Below are 21006 nucleotides of genomic sequence, written 5' to 3'. Positions count from 1 at the left end.
GAATTCATTAATTATAAACGCCTTAAAGTAATTAGTAACAGTTACGCTTTCAGTCCGACAACCTTTACGAATAAGTTTAACAAAAAGTTTAAAATGAAGTGTGCGATTTTCGAAACATTATATAAATTATAAAGTTTCATTCCCAGCTATAAAGCGTAAAAACATTATTTTTTTTATAATTTTTTAATGAGAAAAATACAGTTTCATTCCCAGCTATAAAGCGTAAAAACATTTTTTTTTTGTATTTTTTTAATGAGAAAAATACAGCTTATAGCCTGTTGATATTTGCTTACTTAGACAGATTGCTGTTTTTCACTGTTGGTACTGTTGTTTTCTGCCTTTAAATTTGTATTCACTCATGGCGGTGATCCGGGGAATCCTGTTTTCTGATATGGGGGAATACCAGGTATACTATATACTTGGTGATGCGGGCAATCCTGGAGGCTAAAGGGGCGATTTCGGGGGTTCCGATGAACTCCAATTTGGTTTTGCGGGCAAGGGCTGAAGGGCAGAATTCGAAGATCCAGATGGACTCAAACTTGGTGGAGCCATTAATTCTGTAGGTTGGACAGGCTTTGAAGACTCCATTGAACCCCAGCTAGGTGGCGCTGGTAACCCTGTAGGTAGGGGGGAGGGTCCAAGAGATCCCAATGATGGCTCTTGTAATGCTGGAAGTTTGGTTGAAGGAATCGAAGATCTAAATGAACTCCAAACTGGTGGTACGGGCAATGCCGGAGGATAGACGGGGCGATTAGCGGACCACAAATGATTCCAATTTGGTTTTTCCGCTGGACCTGGCTGGGGAGAGGGAGGAAAAGGTGATCCTGGTGCACTCCAAGATTGGTGGGAAGGATATGGAGATCCTATTTGGCTTAAGCGGGGTGGTTCTTGTAGTCCCGGCGTTAGGGAGGAAGAACCCGAAGTTCCAGGTGGACTCCAACCTTGAGGTTGGAGGACTTGAGGACCAGAACTTGAGCCTGGTTGCAGTTGTATTCCTGGAAGTTGGTCGGAAGGAATCGAAGATCCAGGAGAACTCCAACCTGGAGAGACGTGTGTCCCGGGAAGATTTGGAATTCCCGATGGACTCGAGACTGTTGGTCCTATTAATCCTGGAGGTTGAGCTAAAGATGGCGGTGCGAGTAATCCTGGAAATTGGTGGGAAGGAATCGAAGAAGAAGGTGGGCTTAAGCTTGGGGGTGCGGGTTGAGCGGGAAGTTGAACAAGAGGAATTTGATAGTTGGGTTGCTGGAACGGTAAAATCTGAGATCCAGTCGGAAGTTGTGCGTATAATCCATTTCCTGTTGGATATCCTTGTACTACCCATTGGCTCCACGGTGGGTACCACAGGTATTTATTAATTTCATTTTGGGGATAACAAAGGTATCCTGGGCTTGGATACTTTTGGGAATATTGGCTTATTGGATGTGGGGGATTACACGGATATGGCTGAAGTATTTTTTGGAAAGTTGTTCTCTGCGGATTTTGGTACAGACCATTAGAAATGAGAATTACTCGCTGCTAAATTTCTTACTGGAGATATTTTTCCATCTACTTCTTTGCTGGCTTGCACCACTGATAATAATATAATATTAATTATCCACTTCCACATTTTGTGTGGGCTTTTCAATTGCCAGAACTGAAATGATTCCAGAAAATGTATTTGGGTCTAGAATTGGCATGTGGCTCATTTAAAAGTAGAACGAATGCATTACCGGGAATATATAATTAATTTGTCATATTTGACGAAAGACGGATTAGATTACATAGTTACAGTGTCACCTTAGTGGCATCTATCTTGAAAATATTTAAGGTGAGTTGCATACTCGCATGCATTATTTTTTTCTGTGCCTTTTTGTGTGATAGACTTGGATATTTGTACCACTGTGCAGCGATGTTGGCACCGTGAAGAGTTTATTAAATGCCACGACAACAGCGGCTGTTCTCAGCCGTCCCCTACACAAAATCCTTTGTAAGGTAATTGCTCATTTGAGTTATAAACACGCACACAGCCGCTGCTGGAACCCAGAACCCCTGGGATCCTCCCAGTTCCCCGGTCCAGAGATGGCAATCGGGGCTGCCCAGAAAGGGCTGTGCCGTGGATTGTGGGCAACGTCCCCGCTTTGCATGTCTAACAATTGTTCTTCTAATTGCGTTTATGGCCAGGCGAGAGAACTGGCCGGACGCAGTCCACCCGAGGCCCGAGGGTAAACGCAATCGGACAAGATAATCTCGGCATCGCAGCGTGCGCAATGATTTGCCGGGACCCCAAAAAGGGCTTACCCCATGGTCATGTCCGATCCTCTCCAGCTTCCACTCCCACCGCATATCTATGTGGCATGGCATGGATGGCATAGCATGGCATGGCATGCGCTCTAGCTTGCATTTGGGTGCAACAAATTGGCGCAACGCATCTGCCAGACGCTGAATTGAGTCGAGTTCCTCAAATTGGCACTGGCGTTGGGGGAGAAATGCGTTGCATATCGCATTTATGGGCTGCTTATTAAGTGGTGCAACAAATTGACAGCTCCAAAGAGCCTCTAGAGCACCTTCAACATCAATTACCCACAGTGATTCGCAGAAGAAACCGAATGGCAACTGCCGACCAACACTTCATTAAAAGTAAATAAGGTGTTCACGAGATATTGAGATAAGTCGGTGAACGAGGGTGTTGTTGTTCTGGCTAAAGTTCGGAGGGTTATTCTGATTCTTTACTCTTGCTCTGATCATTGAAAACTGAAAGGTTTTTTCATTGATTTCATTGATACATCTAAAGAAAGGAATGATTATTATATAAAAACTATGATACCATGAGACATATTAGCTGGGTGTGCCTTGATTGAAGTGTACTAGCAAATTTCCCAAGGATTCATATGCCTCAACATATAAAAGTAGCGCACCACACTCACATGCTTAACTATGAAAGCCCTCGACAGATCCTAAGTCCTAAGGAAAAGGCAGCAAATACTTCGTGCAATTGCCAGTTATGGCCGAAAGTGGAAAAAAGGCGCGCGTCAAATGGTCCAGTGGAAAATACAAGGCGAATAGCCTGTAGATGTGGACCGGAGGTTACAATAACAATCTGCCAGGAAGGAATAAAGTTTGGAATGGGGATGGGGCACATATGTACATATGTGTGTGGAAAATTGAAGCCCAGCCGCTCTCTAATGATAACTGCTGGAACTTTAAAGGCGCGAGATTGCGGAAACTTCGCAGCTGCCGGCGGATGACTCTGTGGCCATGGAACTGTGCAACAACGACAACGAATACGACGACGACAAGTGTCAAGTGAAGCTTAGATAAATTTCAAAAAGGGCAACAACATGGTCTGGCCCGTGAGGATGGAGCAGGCGACGATTGCCCACCAGATGGCGAAGATCAGATACACGTTGAAAACCACTTTAGGTATAAGATTGGACGAGTTCTAGAAAATATTCAGCACTATCTCTAATTTACTGAAGAATTCGTTATCGAAAAGAAATTTGTTAAATGTATACAAATGAAATGGTTGAATGAATAGAATATCTTTTTTTGTAAAGTTACACATTTAAATGGAATGCATTTTTGTTGAGTGTTATTTGAAGTGTCTTGGAATGAAATGAAATGGCTGGGGAGGAAGGCCAAGCCTCACCTTGCCATGCCGCACAAGTAGCCAGCAGGCAGGCAGCGCTGCATCCTCTGGGCCTCAACCTCTCATCCTCTCATCTCCAGCCCGATCCCGATACCCATCCTCATCCTCATCCTCCTCCAAATCGACTGAGTGGCATGCCATGACTGCCTCCGCTTCCTGCTTGATCTGCTCGTATTTGAACTTCCAGACACGCTTTTGGCCCTTAACATTTTTGACCGTCATTTTGCCGATATAAATTCTTCAGCATCTCTTTGGCTGCTGATGCTGATGCAGTTGGCTCTGCTCCGTTCAGTTCTGTTCTGGTCTGGCCTGGTCTCTTCTTTCTTTCTGGTGGAGAGGGAAACCGCTTCGGGTTGCACTTTCTTCGTCGTGCCAGCAAAAGTGTAGATCAGCGCGAAATCTAATTTATGCAATGTACAAGAACATACAACATGTTGCACGATGATGAAAATGCGGCAGCCAGCCAGCAATATTTTTTAATAAAAAATGAACCAAACAAAAAAGTGGAGACCAAAAGCGAGCGGCAAGACAATCGAGCAACGACAACAACGACGCATGTTTTATGACTCTCATTGTCATTTATGCAAATTAGGAGTACGGCAATGGCTCTCGAGGAGCTGCTGCAGGAGCAGCAAAAGAGGAGAGTAGCCACAAAAGCCGATCGATGGCCACTTCTAAGCAGCGGCGCAAATTTCCCACCAAACCGAAAGACCAGCCGTTTGCCTCGTGGCCTCAACTTTTTGTGTCATGGCCTAGAAGATCCTGCCTCCCAGGCCCCCAAGACCCCCATCCAGCGATCCCTTCAGCTCCGATGATTATGAGCAACATGTTTTATGATATCTGGCGGTGATTTATTATCATTTGATTTAAAAAGCAGTGGACAGGACACACATCAATACATGTGGCTGGTCATAGTCTCGTGGAGACATGGCGTTATTTATAGTTTTGGCCGGGACCTTCGCCGGGCAGTAGGCACTTCGATGGGATCGGGGTATGGGTTGGGGTCCCGTCCCAGGTTGCCAGTTCGTCGGGATTCCTCCGGTTCCACACCATGGTCCTAGCTGAATTTCATGCTTATTACAGAAATGTGCGCTTTTATGAGTGCGCCCAGCATGGTTAAGGTGGAGACAGCCTTTTGGCGATTTTAATTAGCCAACCGAGCCAGCCGGCTGATCTTATTCCGCCATGAGAACCGCTGGCTAATTAGTTTCAAGCTGCGATCGCATTTGGAACAGTTACAGTTGGATAGTGGGCACCTCTAATTAGCTGTAGGGCAGTTCATGTATCTTAAGTCTGGTCTAGACTGAAAGTCATTATGCCTGGCCTGCAGCTGGCTTTTTAAACGGGCTGCTATTGTTTTTAAAAGTGCGGAGAATCTTGCCTTTTGGCCAACAGGAATACGTTCATATATCAGAACGGTTCCAGCTTAACAGCTTGTAAGCTGCGAGGTCTGACTAAAATCTTACATTATCGTCACTTATTAGTCACAGCTTCAAAAACCTTAAAAATAGTCTGCATACTTTCAGGATTAAGGGGTAATAAGGAGAGCTTCTTTAGAACTGTGCATTAAAAGATATAGAAGGCAAATTTTTGAAATAATTAGTACCTTAGTACCTAATTAAGATGTTCGACATTTCAAATCTTGTTAAAGCCACATTTAATACGCTTTAACGATGGCTCCCTGGCCAGCTTTACGATCTCCATTAGACACCTGAAGAAACCTATGTTTAATGTTTGCTGAATGGAAAAATCGTGTAGGAGTACCTATTCAAATAAGGGCTCTCAAATCAATGAAACAACTAAATCAACTGCGATCTACATGCCAGTCTACGTTTTTATGCCCTTCGTGTTGGCGATTCTCGAATTTAACGATCTGTTCAGGGCTTGTCGACCCTTTTCTTTCGCATTTTAATGCCCCTAAAATAAAGCTAATGCCAAGGTAGAGCAGCATTTACCAGAGGGCTGATTAGGCAGGATATGCAAAGATGGCTGGGCAAGATGGCCATTACAGGAGCAGCTGGAGACTTGGCTCTGCGCCAATTAAAAGTACTTTTCAAGGTTATAGTGTTTATTAACCACTTACATTTGCGCTATGTTAATCACCCTAGAATATACATCCGTTTGCATAAGTAACCGCTATAGCCGTATTTCACAATCAACGACGTCATCGATGGAATCGCCTACGTGCCGGGTTATCTATGTAACATCATCCCACTCCAAAGTTGATGTGCTCATCTTCGTGGCGTTGATACATGCCACTAAAAATAGATTCCCTTGAAGCTGTGCTTGCTAAATTTGCTTTAATAATTTATAACCTACCTGCACACACAATCTCTAACGATGCACTTGCCACAAGTGGTTAGGATGAGAAGACTTCAGACTATGATACACCTATCCAAGACCTACTGAAAATAAATATTTTCAAATATATATTATAACGTTGTATGCAGTATTTAGTTGCTTAAGATATCACTATCAGCCATAACCGCTTCGAAATTTTTTTATATCAAACTACTCTTTCGATCTATTTTTTTTCGCAATTGTTGCTTATTTTCGGGCAGTGTGATTGCAGCAGCACAACTTTGAAATGCATGGGGTAAAACTTAATAAACCGATGTGTTTTCTATTCTTCCAATGATTCTAGCCATTTGCATTTACATGCAATTAAATGCCAATTCACGTGCCAGCCAGGGAACAAAAGCAACATCAATTGGCTGGCTGGGTATGACATCACCAGTAAATCTTCCTGCCAGCGACTGTTGCATCATCGATGTTATGGGCCTGAGCCTTCCCAGATACGTTCCTATCTATTGCCTTTGTCCGTTAGCCACCAAATCGGCTTAACTGCCGCCTACTCGCAGGCCAAACCCGAACTGGCGTTGCCCGTGGCCGGGCTTTTTTCAATTGCAAATTTAATTCAATCATTGACTATAATTTGGCACACTCAAGGCAACAACAGGAAGGTGGCACTGCAGTCTGGATGGAGTCTCGGGACCGGAGTGCGCGTTTAACAGTTAAATGTTGCAGCGGCGTTTGCATTTAACACGCGCAAATTGCTGGTGCAACAATTTCTAGGTACCGGAAAGGCAAAGGTATGGGTAAGTGCAGACCCAAGACATGGCCACCATTAGAAATTCTAATTTTCGCAACAACAACAACTGCCGCAATGGCCTGGGTAACTGCAATCATCCAAACTTTGGAGTCACCCACAATCGAAGTGGTGGGGCGATGCAAGGAAAGCCGATTGCCGCAGAAGAAGATGCAGATGAAGGTGGCAAATATGTAAGTCACGTTGCCCATTCCGAGTTGTTTGGGGTCGGGCTTTGTTTGGTGTTGCTATTGACAACGAAGTAGCAGCAGCGGCAGCAGCAGCAACAACTGCAAGAGCAACAGCAATGCTGTATGTTGCTGATGCCGCCGTAAACAATTGCGATAAAAAAGCGTGCGAATTTCTCACGAACATTTTGTGTATAGACCTGGCCGAGTACCCAGGCTTCTTCATTGGCCCCAACCCAGCCACCTATATCGCCATGGCCAATGCCAAAGACAGAGACTCGACTCCAATTCCGATTCGCATGGCGCATGTTCTGGCGACGGCGGTACTTGTGCTTTGATTGCCCAAATCCAAAACAGACAAAGCATCAACTGCAGCGGTGGGCAACTACAGTGGGGAAAAATTTGTATACTTTTCAAGATATGAAAATTTGGTGATTGGCTTAGTAAGTTTAAATTGCATTCGGATTATATTTATCTAAAACATAACATAACATAATAACAAGATTTATTGAAACTCAATAGATTCTTCTATAGGTTCTCCAGATTATTTTTTTCTTAAAAATTTTTTTTCAGTGCGGCCACATCCAGGCTTTGCCTTAAGTGGGCTGTGGGTCAAGCCATGGCCGGAATTTCTGTGTGGCACTAATGATTTTGGCTTGGTACAATTGATTGATTGCTTGATTGAGTCCATTGAACCGTGGCGTTTCGGGGCAAAGGTCAATTGGTGTGTCAGCGGCAGCGGTGACAACTTGGCCATGTTTTGCCTTCATAACAAACAGAATACAGCAAACGGCTGGGCTCTGTGGCCATTTGGCTGGCAGAGGCTCACGTCTAGGAAATTGTCCAGCAGTTGGGTTTATTATTTCGATTGCAGAATCCACATACACAACACTTAGTACATAGTGGTCTGGGATTCCTGGGCACGTAGCAGCACTTTGGTTTCGTCTGCAGACTGCTGAAGACTGCGACTTGCAGCTTCTTCCCAGTGTTGTTGTGTCTGCACCGCAGCACCACTTCTAATGATCCGATCCCAGCGAGGTCGTTCAGCCAGCCAACTAACAACAGCAACAACTAAGCAACAGCAATAGCAGCAAGCAGCAAGCAGCAACAACAACGGAGATCTGCAGCTTTTTGCAGACTCTCCTGACTGCCAGCAATTCTTCTCTGTTTTCTTTTCTTTTCTCTGCTGCTTTTTTGCCCCAATGCCTTGTCCATGCTTATTTTCTATTAGTGCTTTTTCCACTTAAGGCCATTGCACTTTTTACGTGCATGCCATGGAGGGCCATTGCCGTTGATGTTGCTGTTGCCAATGTTGCAGTTGCTGCCGCCACCGATGTTGCAGTTGCTGGCTGTACGTGCAAAGGTTGTGAAAATGCTGAGACTCTGAGGCTGTGTGTGGAAAAGCTGGCAACAAATTTTGCGTCATGCCTGGAAAAAATGAAATGGAGCGAAAAAATGTTGAGCTGGACACAGTCGAAGCCTCCACTTGGGCTGTATTTTGCAGCCGCTGCTGATGTTGCGGCTTCTGCTGCAGCTTCTGTTGCCGCGGCTGTGCCAGGGAAATATGGGACTTTTTAGGTTCGTTGACTTTGAACATTGTATTGGCATTGTTCTTCTCACTTTATTATTTGCTTTGGCCAGTTCGCGTGCAGTAGCCACAAGAACAGAAGTGCAGAGCACTGCAGCCAGAGCAGCCAGAACAAAGCGCATATAATTCATAGCAAGCGGCTGTAGAGGCAAAAGCAGAAGCACCAGGCTGACCCTTTCATTAGACGCAGACTGGCCAACTTTATGCATCCTGCTCGTTGATTTCCATTTAAACGACAGCGTTAGAGAAACAGAAGCCAGGCCAAACTGGCTTCCTTGATGCTATCCACCGGTGCTGGCGAGTCGAAACGAAAAGCGAAAGAACCCATTAAAATAACTCCAACTGTAGCAAATTCACCTCCTCGACTCTTTGGCTGCTCGCCTGCAGCAACGCGGTAGGTTGTTGTCACATGGCTATGGCCACTTTGATTTGCAGTGCCGACCCAGGCGGACACGACCGGTGACAACTTTGACCACCAGGCCAGGAACAGAAATACCAAGTAGATCGAGACGCGGACTTTGCCTTCGACTTTGCAATCCTGCTGAGCTTCAGTCGAACATAAATATTTGGACTATAGCCACTATTATTTGTGAATTACGAAGTACATTTTTATATTACCATCTTCAGAGTTTACTATAGTTAGAATTGGCTTCCACATACAATAAATAAGATTATTCAGAAGCCCACAAGGCTTTCCCAGCCGATTCGATGCAGGAAAACGGCCAGAATTGGGACATGAAAGTCTTGGGCCTGGCACGTAATATGGTCACTTGCTTCGTGCTGGGCGCAAGAAAGAAAGCAGATTCGGGCCTAAAAAGCTTCTACTTGCAGTACAGGGTTTGCGTGCAGCAATTAGTGGCAAATTGCATGGGAAAATTCTATCGGGAAATATGCAAAGATGTGCGCGGGCGGGCCCCAAGGCCTTCGGAATCAAAAGACTTAGGACACGAACTTGCCAACGCATTGGGCCGAATTCTTAACAGTAAACTTTAAGCTGAAGCAGAATTTGACACCACTTGCCGGCTCAGTCAGCGGAAAATTTCAATAACGAATCACTATGATTACCATTCAGGCAGCGATCGCTAAGAGACGGTCAACTTTTGGGTCTTAAATTGGTAAATGGTAGATGCAAAACGAAAGGTGATCGACTAAACAATACCTGTTGATATTTTCTATCGTGAAATTAAATACATTCTACATTACATTACATGTAAAGGTTAAGCTTTCTTTCCCATTCCCATAAAATTTGAATTTCGTTTGTTACCTTAATCATTCAGCAAACTGATCTACCTCTGCTTTCCTTTAAGTCAATGGGTGTTTCCAACGGTGGGCGACTAGTTTACTTCCTTGTTTTCGTCTGCTCGGCCAAAACAAAAACAAAATCGAAACCTTAACCTTAAACTTGCAATCAGAGGCCGGGCAACCCGCTGATGGCCCCTCAGCTGGCTTGTTGCATTTGTAAATTTGTTGAAAATCAGAGGAGCAGAGGGCGGCAAGGCGACAAGGCGGTCAAACAAGAGTTGCATGCATGCAGCGCATTTGACGTAATGGCCAGAAACAACATCGCGAACCAAGAGTTCATTACTCCACTTACGAGAGCCGCGGCCACAGCTGCACAAAGTTGAACATTTCGCTGGTCGTCCGATGGGCCAACACGAAAGCAGAGGTCGCTGAGCCATCATCGTCATCATCATCTTGGACTTGGTCTTTGTTGTGGTCCCAACCCTTCTATTCAGCTCTTTCAGTTTTCCGAGGAAGCTCGAAAGTCAGAGTCAGATGAATGTGGCTAGCTGGTTGACTGAAGTGGGCGGTCAAGGAAGTTGTCGGTTTTCGTAAATACTAAACATTTGCCAATATGCTAAACGGGTTTATTTTTCTAAAGCTTTTTTTATTCGGGCTCTTCTGTTTCTACATTTGGCCTTAAGGTTAAGGGGAAATCATTTCGAAGGAAGATGTTCATCGGGTGGTGGCAACGGCAACCTGTGCTGCAAAATTGCTGTGCCCGTGGCCACGGTAATTGGTTGGCCTTTTGGGCAATTGTTATGAACATGTCAAAGCTAACGACTTTGACTGTCAGCTGGTCAAAGTGTTAAGTGGCCAGGCAGAAGGAGGTGTTGCTGCCATCAATGACTCTCTCTCTCTCTGTGGAAAGTGGCTGGCATCTGCCATCTGGCGAGCTGCATCTTTGCAGCTTTGTAAATAACAATTTATCTTCTTAATAGCATTAAATTGCAACATCAAAAGCATGTGGGCACGACGTTGCCTGGCCTCTAGAATAATGCCAGACTTTGATATGCCCTGCGGGCTGTTCCACTTAATCGCTAGATGGGCAGAAAGTCCGGATAATTGAAAGGATTTGATGGGCTGAATTTAGCTACATGGTTGATTGAATTGTTGCTGCAGCGCAGAGGGGACACAGATGGTCAGCATCGTATCGATAGCTTAGCTGTTCTAATGCCAACTAATCATTAAGTTTTTTAATCTTCTTCGGTACGTTTTCAAGTAATGAACAGCTAATAAACCGCAATCATAAAGATTTTACGAGCGGTAAAATTGTTTGATTTATTTAAGTATTCAAAACCTTAGCTTGTCTCACTTGTATCTCAATCCTAATCTAATAATTCTTAAAGTAAAGCCATGCTATAATACCATTTACAGATCAATACCAAAGTCAAATCCTATGCACCATTTACAGAATAAAAACCTGTGATTGATACATCTTAATAAGCGTGAGGCCATTTAATTAATGCAAATGCTGATCGACCTATCGGTGGAAATAACCTTAGACTTGTACTTTAGGAGTAAAACCAGTTAATGTTGATATTTGGCGCCTGGGACAGGTATTTTATGGCATTACAATGCATAATTCATTGTTTGATTTGCGTCTATTGCTTTGATTTGCGATTACAGGCTTTATATGATTATGACAATGCCGTCATATGTGCATATCATACGATGCTGGCAAACGTGACATGCTCTTCGTTTTTGGACTTGATTGTTTTATTTTCTGGCCAAGTACTCAATTAAATAAAATAGGTAAAGCCACTGAATACTGCGAAAAGTTAGTACGGCTTGTGTCGGCCGTTTTGCCACGTTCTATGTATGCATACACCCAATGCCCCATGCCGATTGTGAAGTGTGCAAAACTTTCAAACACCTCTCGCTATTAATAGCAGCAAATATTATTAATGACTGGGCAGCCAACTGCTGCAAATGCACTGTGGTGTTCAAATTTTACTTAACTGAATGTTTATGGTATATGCCAAGCCATTTATGGGTACGATTTTTGATGGACAAATATTTGATTTAATATTCTATACCCAATTTAAGAGCTTTGGTGTTCCAAAGAAATAATTCGATTTTCTTTTTAGCTATTTCTTTGATTAATATAAATGAAAATGCGTTTACTATTTAGCCATTCTCTTATGAACTAAAATGCATAGCTCTGATTCCACAGTGCCTTGGGACAATTGAAATGCAAACTAGCTGGCTTCCAACTGGTAGCTGGCCAACAGACAGCAGCAGGTGCATCTGTGACCAGGCCATGTGGGCACCATGAGCTCATCATCAGCGGCACGCACCCGTCGAACGGACGACCTTGTGAAGGGAGGGAGTGAGCGAGGGGGCGGTGCATTGCAATAAATGACACGCGTTCCAGCACCAGATCGTCATATTAAATTGCAATTAACAGGTAATTACGATTGAGTGTTATTGCGCAGGCAGAGTGCGGGATCACCGGCTGGAGTTGATGATGATAGTCCATCTGTGTGTGCACTTTCAACGGATTTGCAGACGCCCCCAAATTAACCCAAATGCACTCGGCTCGGTGCCCAAGGTATCGACTAGTGGGGAACATGTCAAATTGATTTGTTGCGGCTTTTTTCCAGCAGGCATTCAATGAGCTGTGACAGGAAAACCTTTTCAACTCAACCGATCTGTGCAAGATTCGTGTACAAATGCCACATGTAAATCAGCACAAATACTCAAATCCGCCTAGGGTTGGACCCGAAAATTTATGACCAATGCTCAAACTAAGGTCGTAGATACATAAAAATCTTAGTTAATTGTTTTACTTTGTTGCTGAACAAATGCTAGCATATATGTTACTTAATATAATTATACCAACTATAAATATATAAAGATTACTCATACATTTTAGTGTGATGCATTAAAATAATAAAATTTGTAATTTCGCTACCAAGTTCATAGCTTAATTGTCGCCCAAAACTTGGCAAAGCTCATTTAATCGTCACAGTTTGCTAACTCAACTGCTCTAGTTACACTTGCACCTAAATGCCCTGAAAATGTTTTCGCTTTTTGAGCAATTCAGTTAAATATATCCACCCATCCCCAACATGCAATGTTAATTTCTCAATTGTCGCGTGCAATGGCCATACCCTGTAACTAAAAGTTTATAGGGCTTAGATGGTTAATTCTTGAGAAGTAGAATAATAGAAAATATATTTAATAAAATTTATAAATATATTTGGCAACTGTTCATCTATAATATATTTATATAAGTAGAAAACCAAAACCATTAGTAAGTATATAATTGTGCCTCACCATCCACTATAGTTGCATTTGCAGCTCTTAACTGCACTTGGCTGGGGAAAAACGTAAAAATTATCTACGCCAAATCATCGCTGCTGTTGTTCTTGCTTTCATTTGTCGAGCTTATTCTCAAATATCTACAGTTGCGCATTGTTTCAGACCCGACACTTTTCTCGCCACTTGGCCGTAACATCTCATCGCCTTTTGCCGACACAACGGAGCTTTCTGATGCACCTGAGTGCGTTTAGAGAAATATTTTCGTTATGACAGGAAGTAGAATGCAGTATGCAGTTGAGACAAGCGCCAAGAAATATCTCGAAGAAATCGTCTTAGGTACCATGACTTGTTCGCTGGGGCGGAGATTTATTTCCAATAAAAGTATTAACAGCATTTTTATGGCTGCACCGATGACAGATCATCAAATCACGGAGCATAATAAAAAGTGCAAATAATTATATAAATTGTACAGAGACATGGTCAAGCGAAAATTTCATGCACTGTTGACCGTTTGCTTTTTGTTGGCCCAGCGACCTTGAAAATATTTTGCAAACAAAATATTGTTTTTGGCAAATTAGCAAATGCAAATAATGGCTAACAATGAAAATTTGTCATTGATATCCGTGTCACTTTAAGTATGGTGGGTATTAAAATAGGGGTATCCATTTATGAGTTGGCGAATTTTTAATTCCCCATTTGATATTTTTAAAGTAGTCATTTAACATAAATCAATACCTAAAAGGTATGAAATCTCCATGCCCATTCTAACTTGTTTTATATTCTCCGAATTCGGTAACTTTGGAGGTTGCATGATTCTATTTTTCAAACACACTCTGAAGTAGGTATCTTCCAGTGCTGGGATCTATGCAAAATGAATCGCACTTACTTAGCTTTAAAAGGCATTTAATTTTCATTTAGCCATGTTAGCATTATACTTACTGCTGATGGCATTTTTAATTAGACACTCACTAAACGTTTGCCATCTGTCGCCTGTCGATTAGTAGCTTCGCATAAGTATAGATATAGCATCTGGCACTCCAACTTGGCAGGATGCCCAAGACCCCTCATTGGGCGGAAGGCTAGCCGGTTGCCTGTGGATGGGCAGATTCATTGCTTCATTAGCATCGAGATTTGCCTTATGGAATAGCGCTCACATAAACATTGATTGCCGCCAACAAAAGCCACACAACGTCAGCCAATTTTCACATTATATGATGTATGCATCAAGATATATATGGCCAGATATTTAATTGTTGGCAACAATGTATATATCATAAGCCCCTGCTAATCTTGCCGACAGCAAAACAGCGGGTGGGGAAACATAATACTTGTTGATCTCATGTCCTTAGTATTTATTGGTTTTAAGCTACACTTAGTTAGCTTAAAAAAGATGTCAGTTGTGCCTGGGCCAATACAACCATATATTCATTGCTGAAGTAATTTAGATCTGAAGAAATATTTTGAACATATTCCAAAGCATAAGCAATTACATTGTACTTTTCCACCTCCGGTTTAAAGTTCATTGTGCCCAATCCGAAGGAAATTTTCGGCTATCGGACGATCACGTGCTAAAAGTCGGCGTTGCGCAATCGAAATGGCATATACTATATAAATAAGGCCTACTGATCCGTTGATTGACGGATCTGTGCTACACGATCACCGATTGTCCAGTCCAGTTCAATCCACGCCCATGTCCAAGTATCCATGTAAAGCAAAACTGAGATCACTGGCAAAAGCTCATGTCGAAACAGCCGCTGAGCAAACTCGCTAAACGGTCGTATGTGAGCAGAATATTGAGTCCGCAACTCGGTAGCGGACACTTTTACGATGATTTAATGAGCTGGGACCGGGACTGAGACCACGTCCGATCCCCAACAGAAACTCCGACGCGTAACACGGGTTGGCGAGCGGACCAGAAGCGGCACAGTTTCTACTTAAATGTATTTTATTGGCGCTCGGGGCGCTGCCGAGAGCACAAATCAAAACTAACTGGAGTGCTTAGAGTGCCATAGAGAAACAAACAACATTATTCACCGCTCTGATTTGGCAAAACAGATCCCGACCAATCGATAATCGAGAGACCAATTCAAAGTGCCTCCATTGATGGCTTGTGGTTCCTAACGTATTTCTTCTTTCTAATCCCATACCCTAACTGAGGTAAATCGATTTTTGTGGAAATGCTAAAGCAATCTGTTTAAATTGGGATGAAAAAGTTTATTATGTGTATATATAACTTGATATAGGGTATCTTGATGTACACTTTTGTACGAGTATCTAGCCTTCAACAGCTTTCTTCGTTTTGTTCGATTTTTAACTTGGCATATGAATAATGATTCATAACTGTGGCCCGTTCTCGACACCGCTCCCTTTTGGTCTGCTGTTCGATTCTTGAATTCAATGTACATGTCGTTGCTATCTTGTTCTTACAAATCGCGTGCTGATCAAGCACTTGCTACCCCGCACTCCTGGCATTTTGTTCCTGTTTTGCCCTGTGTTTGACAAGAGCGCTACACACGATTTTAATGATTCCCCGCGGTCCGTGCCTGTAGCTCCAATAAGAATTATGATTTCTTCAATGTGGTTTCATTAATTTTGCGTGCCCCCCGTATTCTCCTGCGTGGTCTGAGCCTCCGCACCGTTGGTGTTGATGGCGACTTTTACTTGGTGCCCCTCTGGCCAACTGTTTTGGATTTCTAATTTTGACTCAGCTCGGATGGTAAGCGTGTGCCAGTTCCTTGAACTCACGCCAACAACAGGGCAACTTAATTAACTTTCAGTCACTTTTCAAGTTCTGGAAAGGTATTTCGCTGCTCTCAGTTGAAGGGTCGTTGCATAATGGTAGCTAAGAAAAATAGGCCTGAGGGAATAAGGTGTTAATAACTCGAATTTGATTTGGTCTTTAGATCATTGAATAATGTACAAAATGTATAATTTGGTAAGCTAATTTAGACTAAGTGGATATGGCTAGATTAGATCTAAGCCCGATTTGCTTTCCAGTTAATTAATACCAGTTAAGTCCGACAAAGATCTGTGAGTGGCATTTGAATGCCCGCCCAGTGACTGCCAAACTGTGTCGCCGATTAGGCAGGTGATCTCATTGTTGACCAAAAGAATCAGGCGTGCAGAATTCCGCTGAAGACGAGTGCTTCGACTTCCCCCGAAAGGAAACACGCAGATTGGCCTCGCTTTGTTCTAATTGCGCTTGACTGATTTTTATAGCCGACTTGGTATAGGTTATTAATCAAAGAGGTAACTCGCATCTTTCCCTTTATTGTATTTTAATTGCCTGGAATCATGGCCATGTTCGGTATGAAGTCACCCCATCCAGCCGGGTAATTTGTCACTCATCACAGCAACCAAGCAAATCAATGCCAATGACCACAATCCGTCTAAACACCTACTCTTCTACTGTTGGCTGACTCGCGGCATCTCCATTGCCGCCTTCATGTTCATCTTCATATCCATCTCCATGTCCATTTCTATCGCGGGCTGGGATGGGAGTACACTCCAGTTGATGCCACGTCCATAAACTGGGCGCTTGTTTGTTGGTTTTTAATTGGCAGCACCATAATCTATCATTAATTTTGCCATAAATTGTTTCCATCAATGCGAGGGCTGCCGATCCGGTTGCCTTGCCCGGATCGTATTATTTATTTTTATTTTTTTATAAAGCGTTCTTTTTATCTGCGTTTGCAAGATTTATGCGAGCGGCTATAAAATAATATGCTGCCATGGCAACGCCATCCGCAGACGATTCGCAGACGGGGTGCGGATGTGGATAAGGTAAGGTGCTCCTCGTATCCTCGCATCCTTTGGGCCCATGGCAATGGCAACTATTTAGCCGGCTAAAAATAGCGACCGGCACACACATACCGCAGCAATTGCAATCACTCAGTTTGTTGCTTAAGTCTTTTGTTTTATTTCTGTTTGCATTTTTCAGTGTCAGTCTGCTGCTGCTGGAAAGGATCGGAAGAGCCCAATCGGCTGGGGATCGCCTGCTCTCCGCCTCGCTGCAAGTGAGTTATGCAGTCAAGAGTTCATAGAATATATCTCCCCACTCGGCTCTGTTCACAAAGATCGGCCAGAAAAAGCCCAATGCGCCTTGTTATATATATTTCATCACAATGTAAACTATTCTCCCCAGTGCCGCGTGATTGGGGTTTGATTAATCATATGAAAATAATTCTACATTTAATGATCTACTACTCAAAGTGGGTAAAAAATTCTTTGTTTAAAATTTTTTGAATGCTTGCTTTTGTTTAATGAAAAATATTTATAAAGTCGCTTTTTTCCGCGTGTACCATACATATCTTCTCTTTCATGTACGACAGGACGCTTGGATCGATTCCAGTTAGAATCTCCAACTCCTGGCTTTCACCAGTGGTACGCCTGGCCATCAAACGCGGAACACCGGCAGTCTGGCGAAGATTTCAATAAAACAACGCCAATGGGCTAAATGGAGTATTGGGTATTCATGATGGAGCTGGCCGATGCGCCGCCTGCACCTCCGAACCAACTGGCCGCACCATTCACATACACATTTTGTAATAAAATTAATGACACGTCATTACCTTAATATTGTTGTTACAATGTGAGCCGCAAGTACGCTCGCACTCACATCGTGTTTGGCCATGAACATGGACTTGCTTCGGGTATCGCGGACCTGGCGATGGCCACTTGGTTGATGGGTGAACCTGAACCTGGTGGACCTGGACCTCAACCTGAACCGTTACCAGTCGGTCCAGAGCTGGAGGGTGAAAAAATTTCTTCATTCTTTTGGAGCCCCAGCACCCGTCATTAGTTCTAAAGCATTTAGCGTTTAAATTGATAAACAACATTTACATGCAAATTGCGGTAATTTAACGATAACATCTTTCTGAGTGGCCAAGAGGGTAAGAACGGTTCTCAGGCCTGCTAATGAGCCTGCACTTAGTGCCAGCCCTGGGTGGTTAAGACATTGATGGTAATTGAATATTAACCCAAAATCAGTGCTCAGATCTACCCAATCTCTTGACAAATTTGCGGGTCAATGTGCTGCCATTGAATCGTAGGATTGTGGGATTTGTGTGAGATCGGCACGCCATGTTGTCGCTGTGATGTGGCGGCTTGAATGCCAATAGTCGCTCCTCATTGATGCCCTGGAATTCGTGCAATTGCCCTTGGAGTGGAAGAGGCGGGTCTGCAGGAATCCGCCTTTGTGACAAGGACTGTGACAGCCAGATATACGTTAATTGATGGTGCGTGATTCCAGTGAGTTTGTGTCTTTGGACCAGTCTATGCAAGTCAATGCCCGGATTCTTGGCTAAGATGGTGCACAAAACTGGCCAAAGGCCCTTCAAAACCCACCCACCCACTCGCCACTCACCAGTGCTTGGAAATCGACGGGGCACTTCCTGGTTGCACTGTGCTCGCAAAATTGCACAATTGCAATGCGCATTTACTTATGCAAAATCACCAGACGATGAGCAAAATATTAAAATATTTTTATGACTTAATAAAACATTTTTTATTAAATTCGAGCAGCCAGCGCATGGGCATTTCGAATGCAAATCGCATGCAGCAACTGCAGAGCAATCGCCTGCGGGCCAAGGCTTTGGCTTTAGAATTTGAAATATCTTTGAATTGCAACTGACAATCGTGCATGAAGTCGGACTGTGAGCCGCAGATATAGCCACTGCCCCGCCCCCTTTCCAGCCCCCTTGCCCGGCCGGGGCAGCAAAAGTAAATGTTTTAAACATAGCGCCGTGCACTTTTCTCTCAAGGCAAGCGTATAATTTAAATTTAAAATAAATAATAAGAGTAAGATGATGCAACTGAAATCGGCTCTTTAGCACTAGTAAATACCCTTTTATTTATTTGTGAAAAAAATAACCATTTAATATTAAATTTCATAAGCAAGACATTTTGTTTTTTCTTCTTTGCTTAAGTTTCCCCAAACATATCATAAATCGTATTCCAATTATTATGTGAATTCAAATTTGGTGCGCTAAATCGACCTGCTGTTGAGATCATATATCACAAACGGATGTTCTGAGCCCCAAGCGCAAGACTTCAATTTCCTTGATGCTCCCTCTTGCCAAACGAAACCCATATGCCCGAATTGAAAAATTCGCGATGGAGGCCACATAAATTCAGAACGATTGCTCGCCTGCTGCTGCTTTTATTTCAACAGGAAGAGCGATCCAGAATCGAATGCAATTCGGAGTCAATCCGCGATGATCCCGCTGAGCGATTCGTGGATTCGGTGGGTAGCTCATAAATCTGGACAACATGTGCGTGTGACGAAGCCACCAAGAAGGCGATGGTGAGGCTGCTTGCTTGTCCGCCTATAAGGCGTGGCATTCCAACCGAGAATTTCAGCGGGTTTCGAGGTATTTCTATCTAATTAGACGAAATGCCATAGATGCTCAATTGGCGCCTAAGTGTTTGTGACCAAATGGAGCGACTTGATCTGATTAGGCGAGATCGAATCCCGATCGATTGCCGGTTCTAATGCGTCTCGTCCTACTTGGGCATGGTAAACAAGATTCAGCAATTTGTTGCGAGTTGGCCATAAATGGCATCTGCTGTAACGGTAACACTTTGCCGGCCAGGCCAAGTGAGATTTTCATTTCGATTGAGTTATCTTCTAAACTGGTCCAACCAGAGCGGCTAATTTGCGGTTGGTGTTAATGAAAACAGCGGAAAATAGCGCAGAATAGCTGGCCACCCACTCGCCAATAAACAACTTACCCTGACATTGGCCGCCAAAAGCGGCTAAGAGCACTTTTTGGCCATGTCGGCAGCAGCTGGCTAATATATATGTAACGGCAAACTGTACTTGAAGCGACAATATATCTATGGCATCATTCAGGTCGCGAAAAAGCACAACAAAAAATGGTAGGTTGGTGAATCGAATTCGTTGGTACCCCTACAAGTGTGTTCGAAAATCGAATAATAAACCGGTATCTGAAAGTTTCAAGGAAATTATGAATTTAAAATCTATTCCAATTTGCGTTATATGGAACGCCAGTACTGTAAATGGGAAAAGGAGGAAAACCATTCATGGTTGGCCTTCGGGAAGATCACCATTAGATTTTCAGCAGAATCATACACATCAGAGCAATTTTCGAATTCTTCACACTAGTGCCGGGGCGTCCAACTTATCCAAAGTTCATTATACCCAATGTATCCCCAAGATATCGGGCAACGAAGAAGCCGCCAGCGGATTGTGATAGCAGCAGCAGCCGTTGTTTATTTACCTGGATGCCGGGAGTTGGGTTCGGAGGAGGAGGAACCGAGTGCAGCCAGATAAAATCATTGACGAGTGGCAGCCGCCGCGTATCCGTATCACGATCGCCCAGAAATGCACTCGCAATGCGGATGATGCACAGGAAAAATGGTTACTACTGCAAGATAGGTAACCTGAAAGTTGGGTAAACTAAAAAGTAGAACTTTGTGCTCGCTATTGAAAATTCTAAAAATATTACAAATTCGATCCCATCGATCTGTTGGCATTTTCGTAAGGTATACATATATTGTTTTCAGTGCAGTGCACTTGACTTAGACTCCAGTTTCTTTGGCGGAATGGACTGGGAGCGGTGGCCTGTCCACACATTGCACTAATTATGTGCCTGCCGAGGAATCTAGCGGTTCTGCTGTAATTTTTTCGCGTAGTTTTCAGCCATTTCCGTGGGCGATCCGCTGGTGATCTGGCGGCATTTTTCGGGGGATATTCGCAGCTGCGTGATCTCCGCGAGATGGAGATCAGCCGTGGCCATAAATTAGAAGTATGTCATTTGGCGGCTACCGCGACTCCAGAGACTCCTCGAGACTCTGCAGATCCAGAATCGGCATTCGGCTGTAATTTCATGCCCAACTCGGGGGACGTCGACGACCCACTCTATGGATATCCAATTTCGTAATAAAGCATAACGAATTATATGCACTCGACTTGCTTTATTTCAACTGACTGGCTCTTTTTTGC

General features: G+C 43.5%; 1 protein-coding gene across 1 annotated transcript; it reads right to left on the bottom strand.

Moving 5' to 3' along the window:
- Positions 1-221: 221 nt before the first annotated feature.
- Positions 222-1636, bottom strand: LOC116801616 (vegetative cell wall protein gp1). Its single transcript, XM_032722269.1, has 2 exons — positions 1532-1636; positions 222-1473 (listed from the first exon to the last, which is right to left on the bottom strand). Exons 1-2 carry the CDS (start codon positions 1607-1609, stop codon positions 445-447), a joined length of 1107 nt encoding a protein of 368 aa, XP_032578160.1. The 5' UTR covers positions 1610-1636; the 3' UTR covers positions 222-444.
- Positions 1637-21006: the final 19370 nt, after the last annotated feature.

Source organism: Drosophila sechellia, chromosome 2L (genome assembly GCF_004382195.2).
Source record: "Drosophila sechellia strain sech25 chromosome 2L, ASM438219v1, whole genome shotgun sequence".
Lineage (NCBI taxonomy): Eukaryota > Metazoa > Arthropoda > Insecta > Diptera > Drosophilidae > Drosophila > Drosophila sechellia.
The sequence above is the reverse complement of the archived record's forward strand: the minus strand, read 5'-3'. Positions and strand labels throughout refer to the sequence as shown.

Coding starts and splice junctions, on each gene's coding strand:
- LOC116801616 (XM_032722269.1), bottom strand. CDS start 1,609: ATGTGGAAGTGGATAATTAATATTATATTATTATCAGTGGTGCAAGCC. Junction 1,474..1,531: donor TAGATGGAAAAATATCTCCA/GTAAGAAATTTA, acceptor CAAAATCCGCAG/AGAACAACTTTCCAAAAAAT.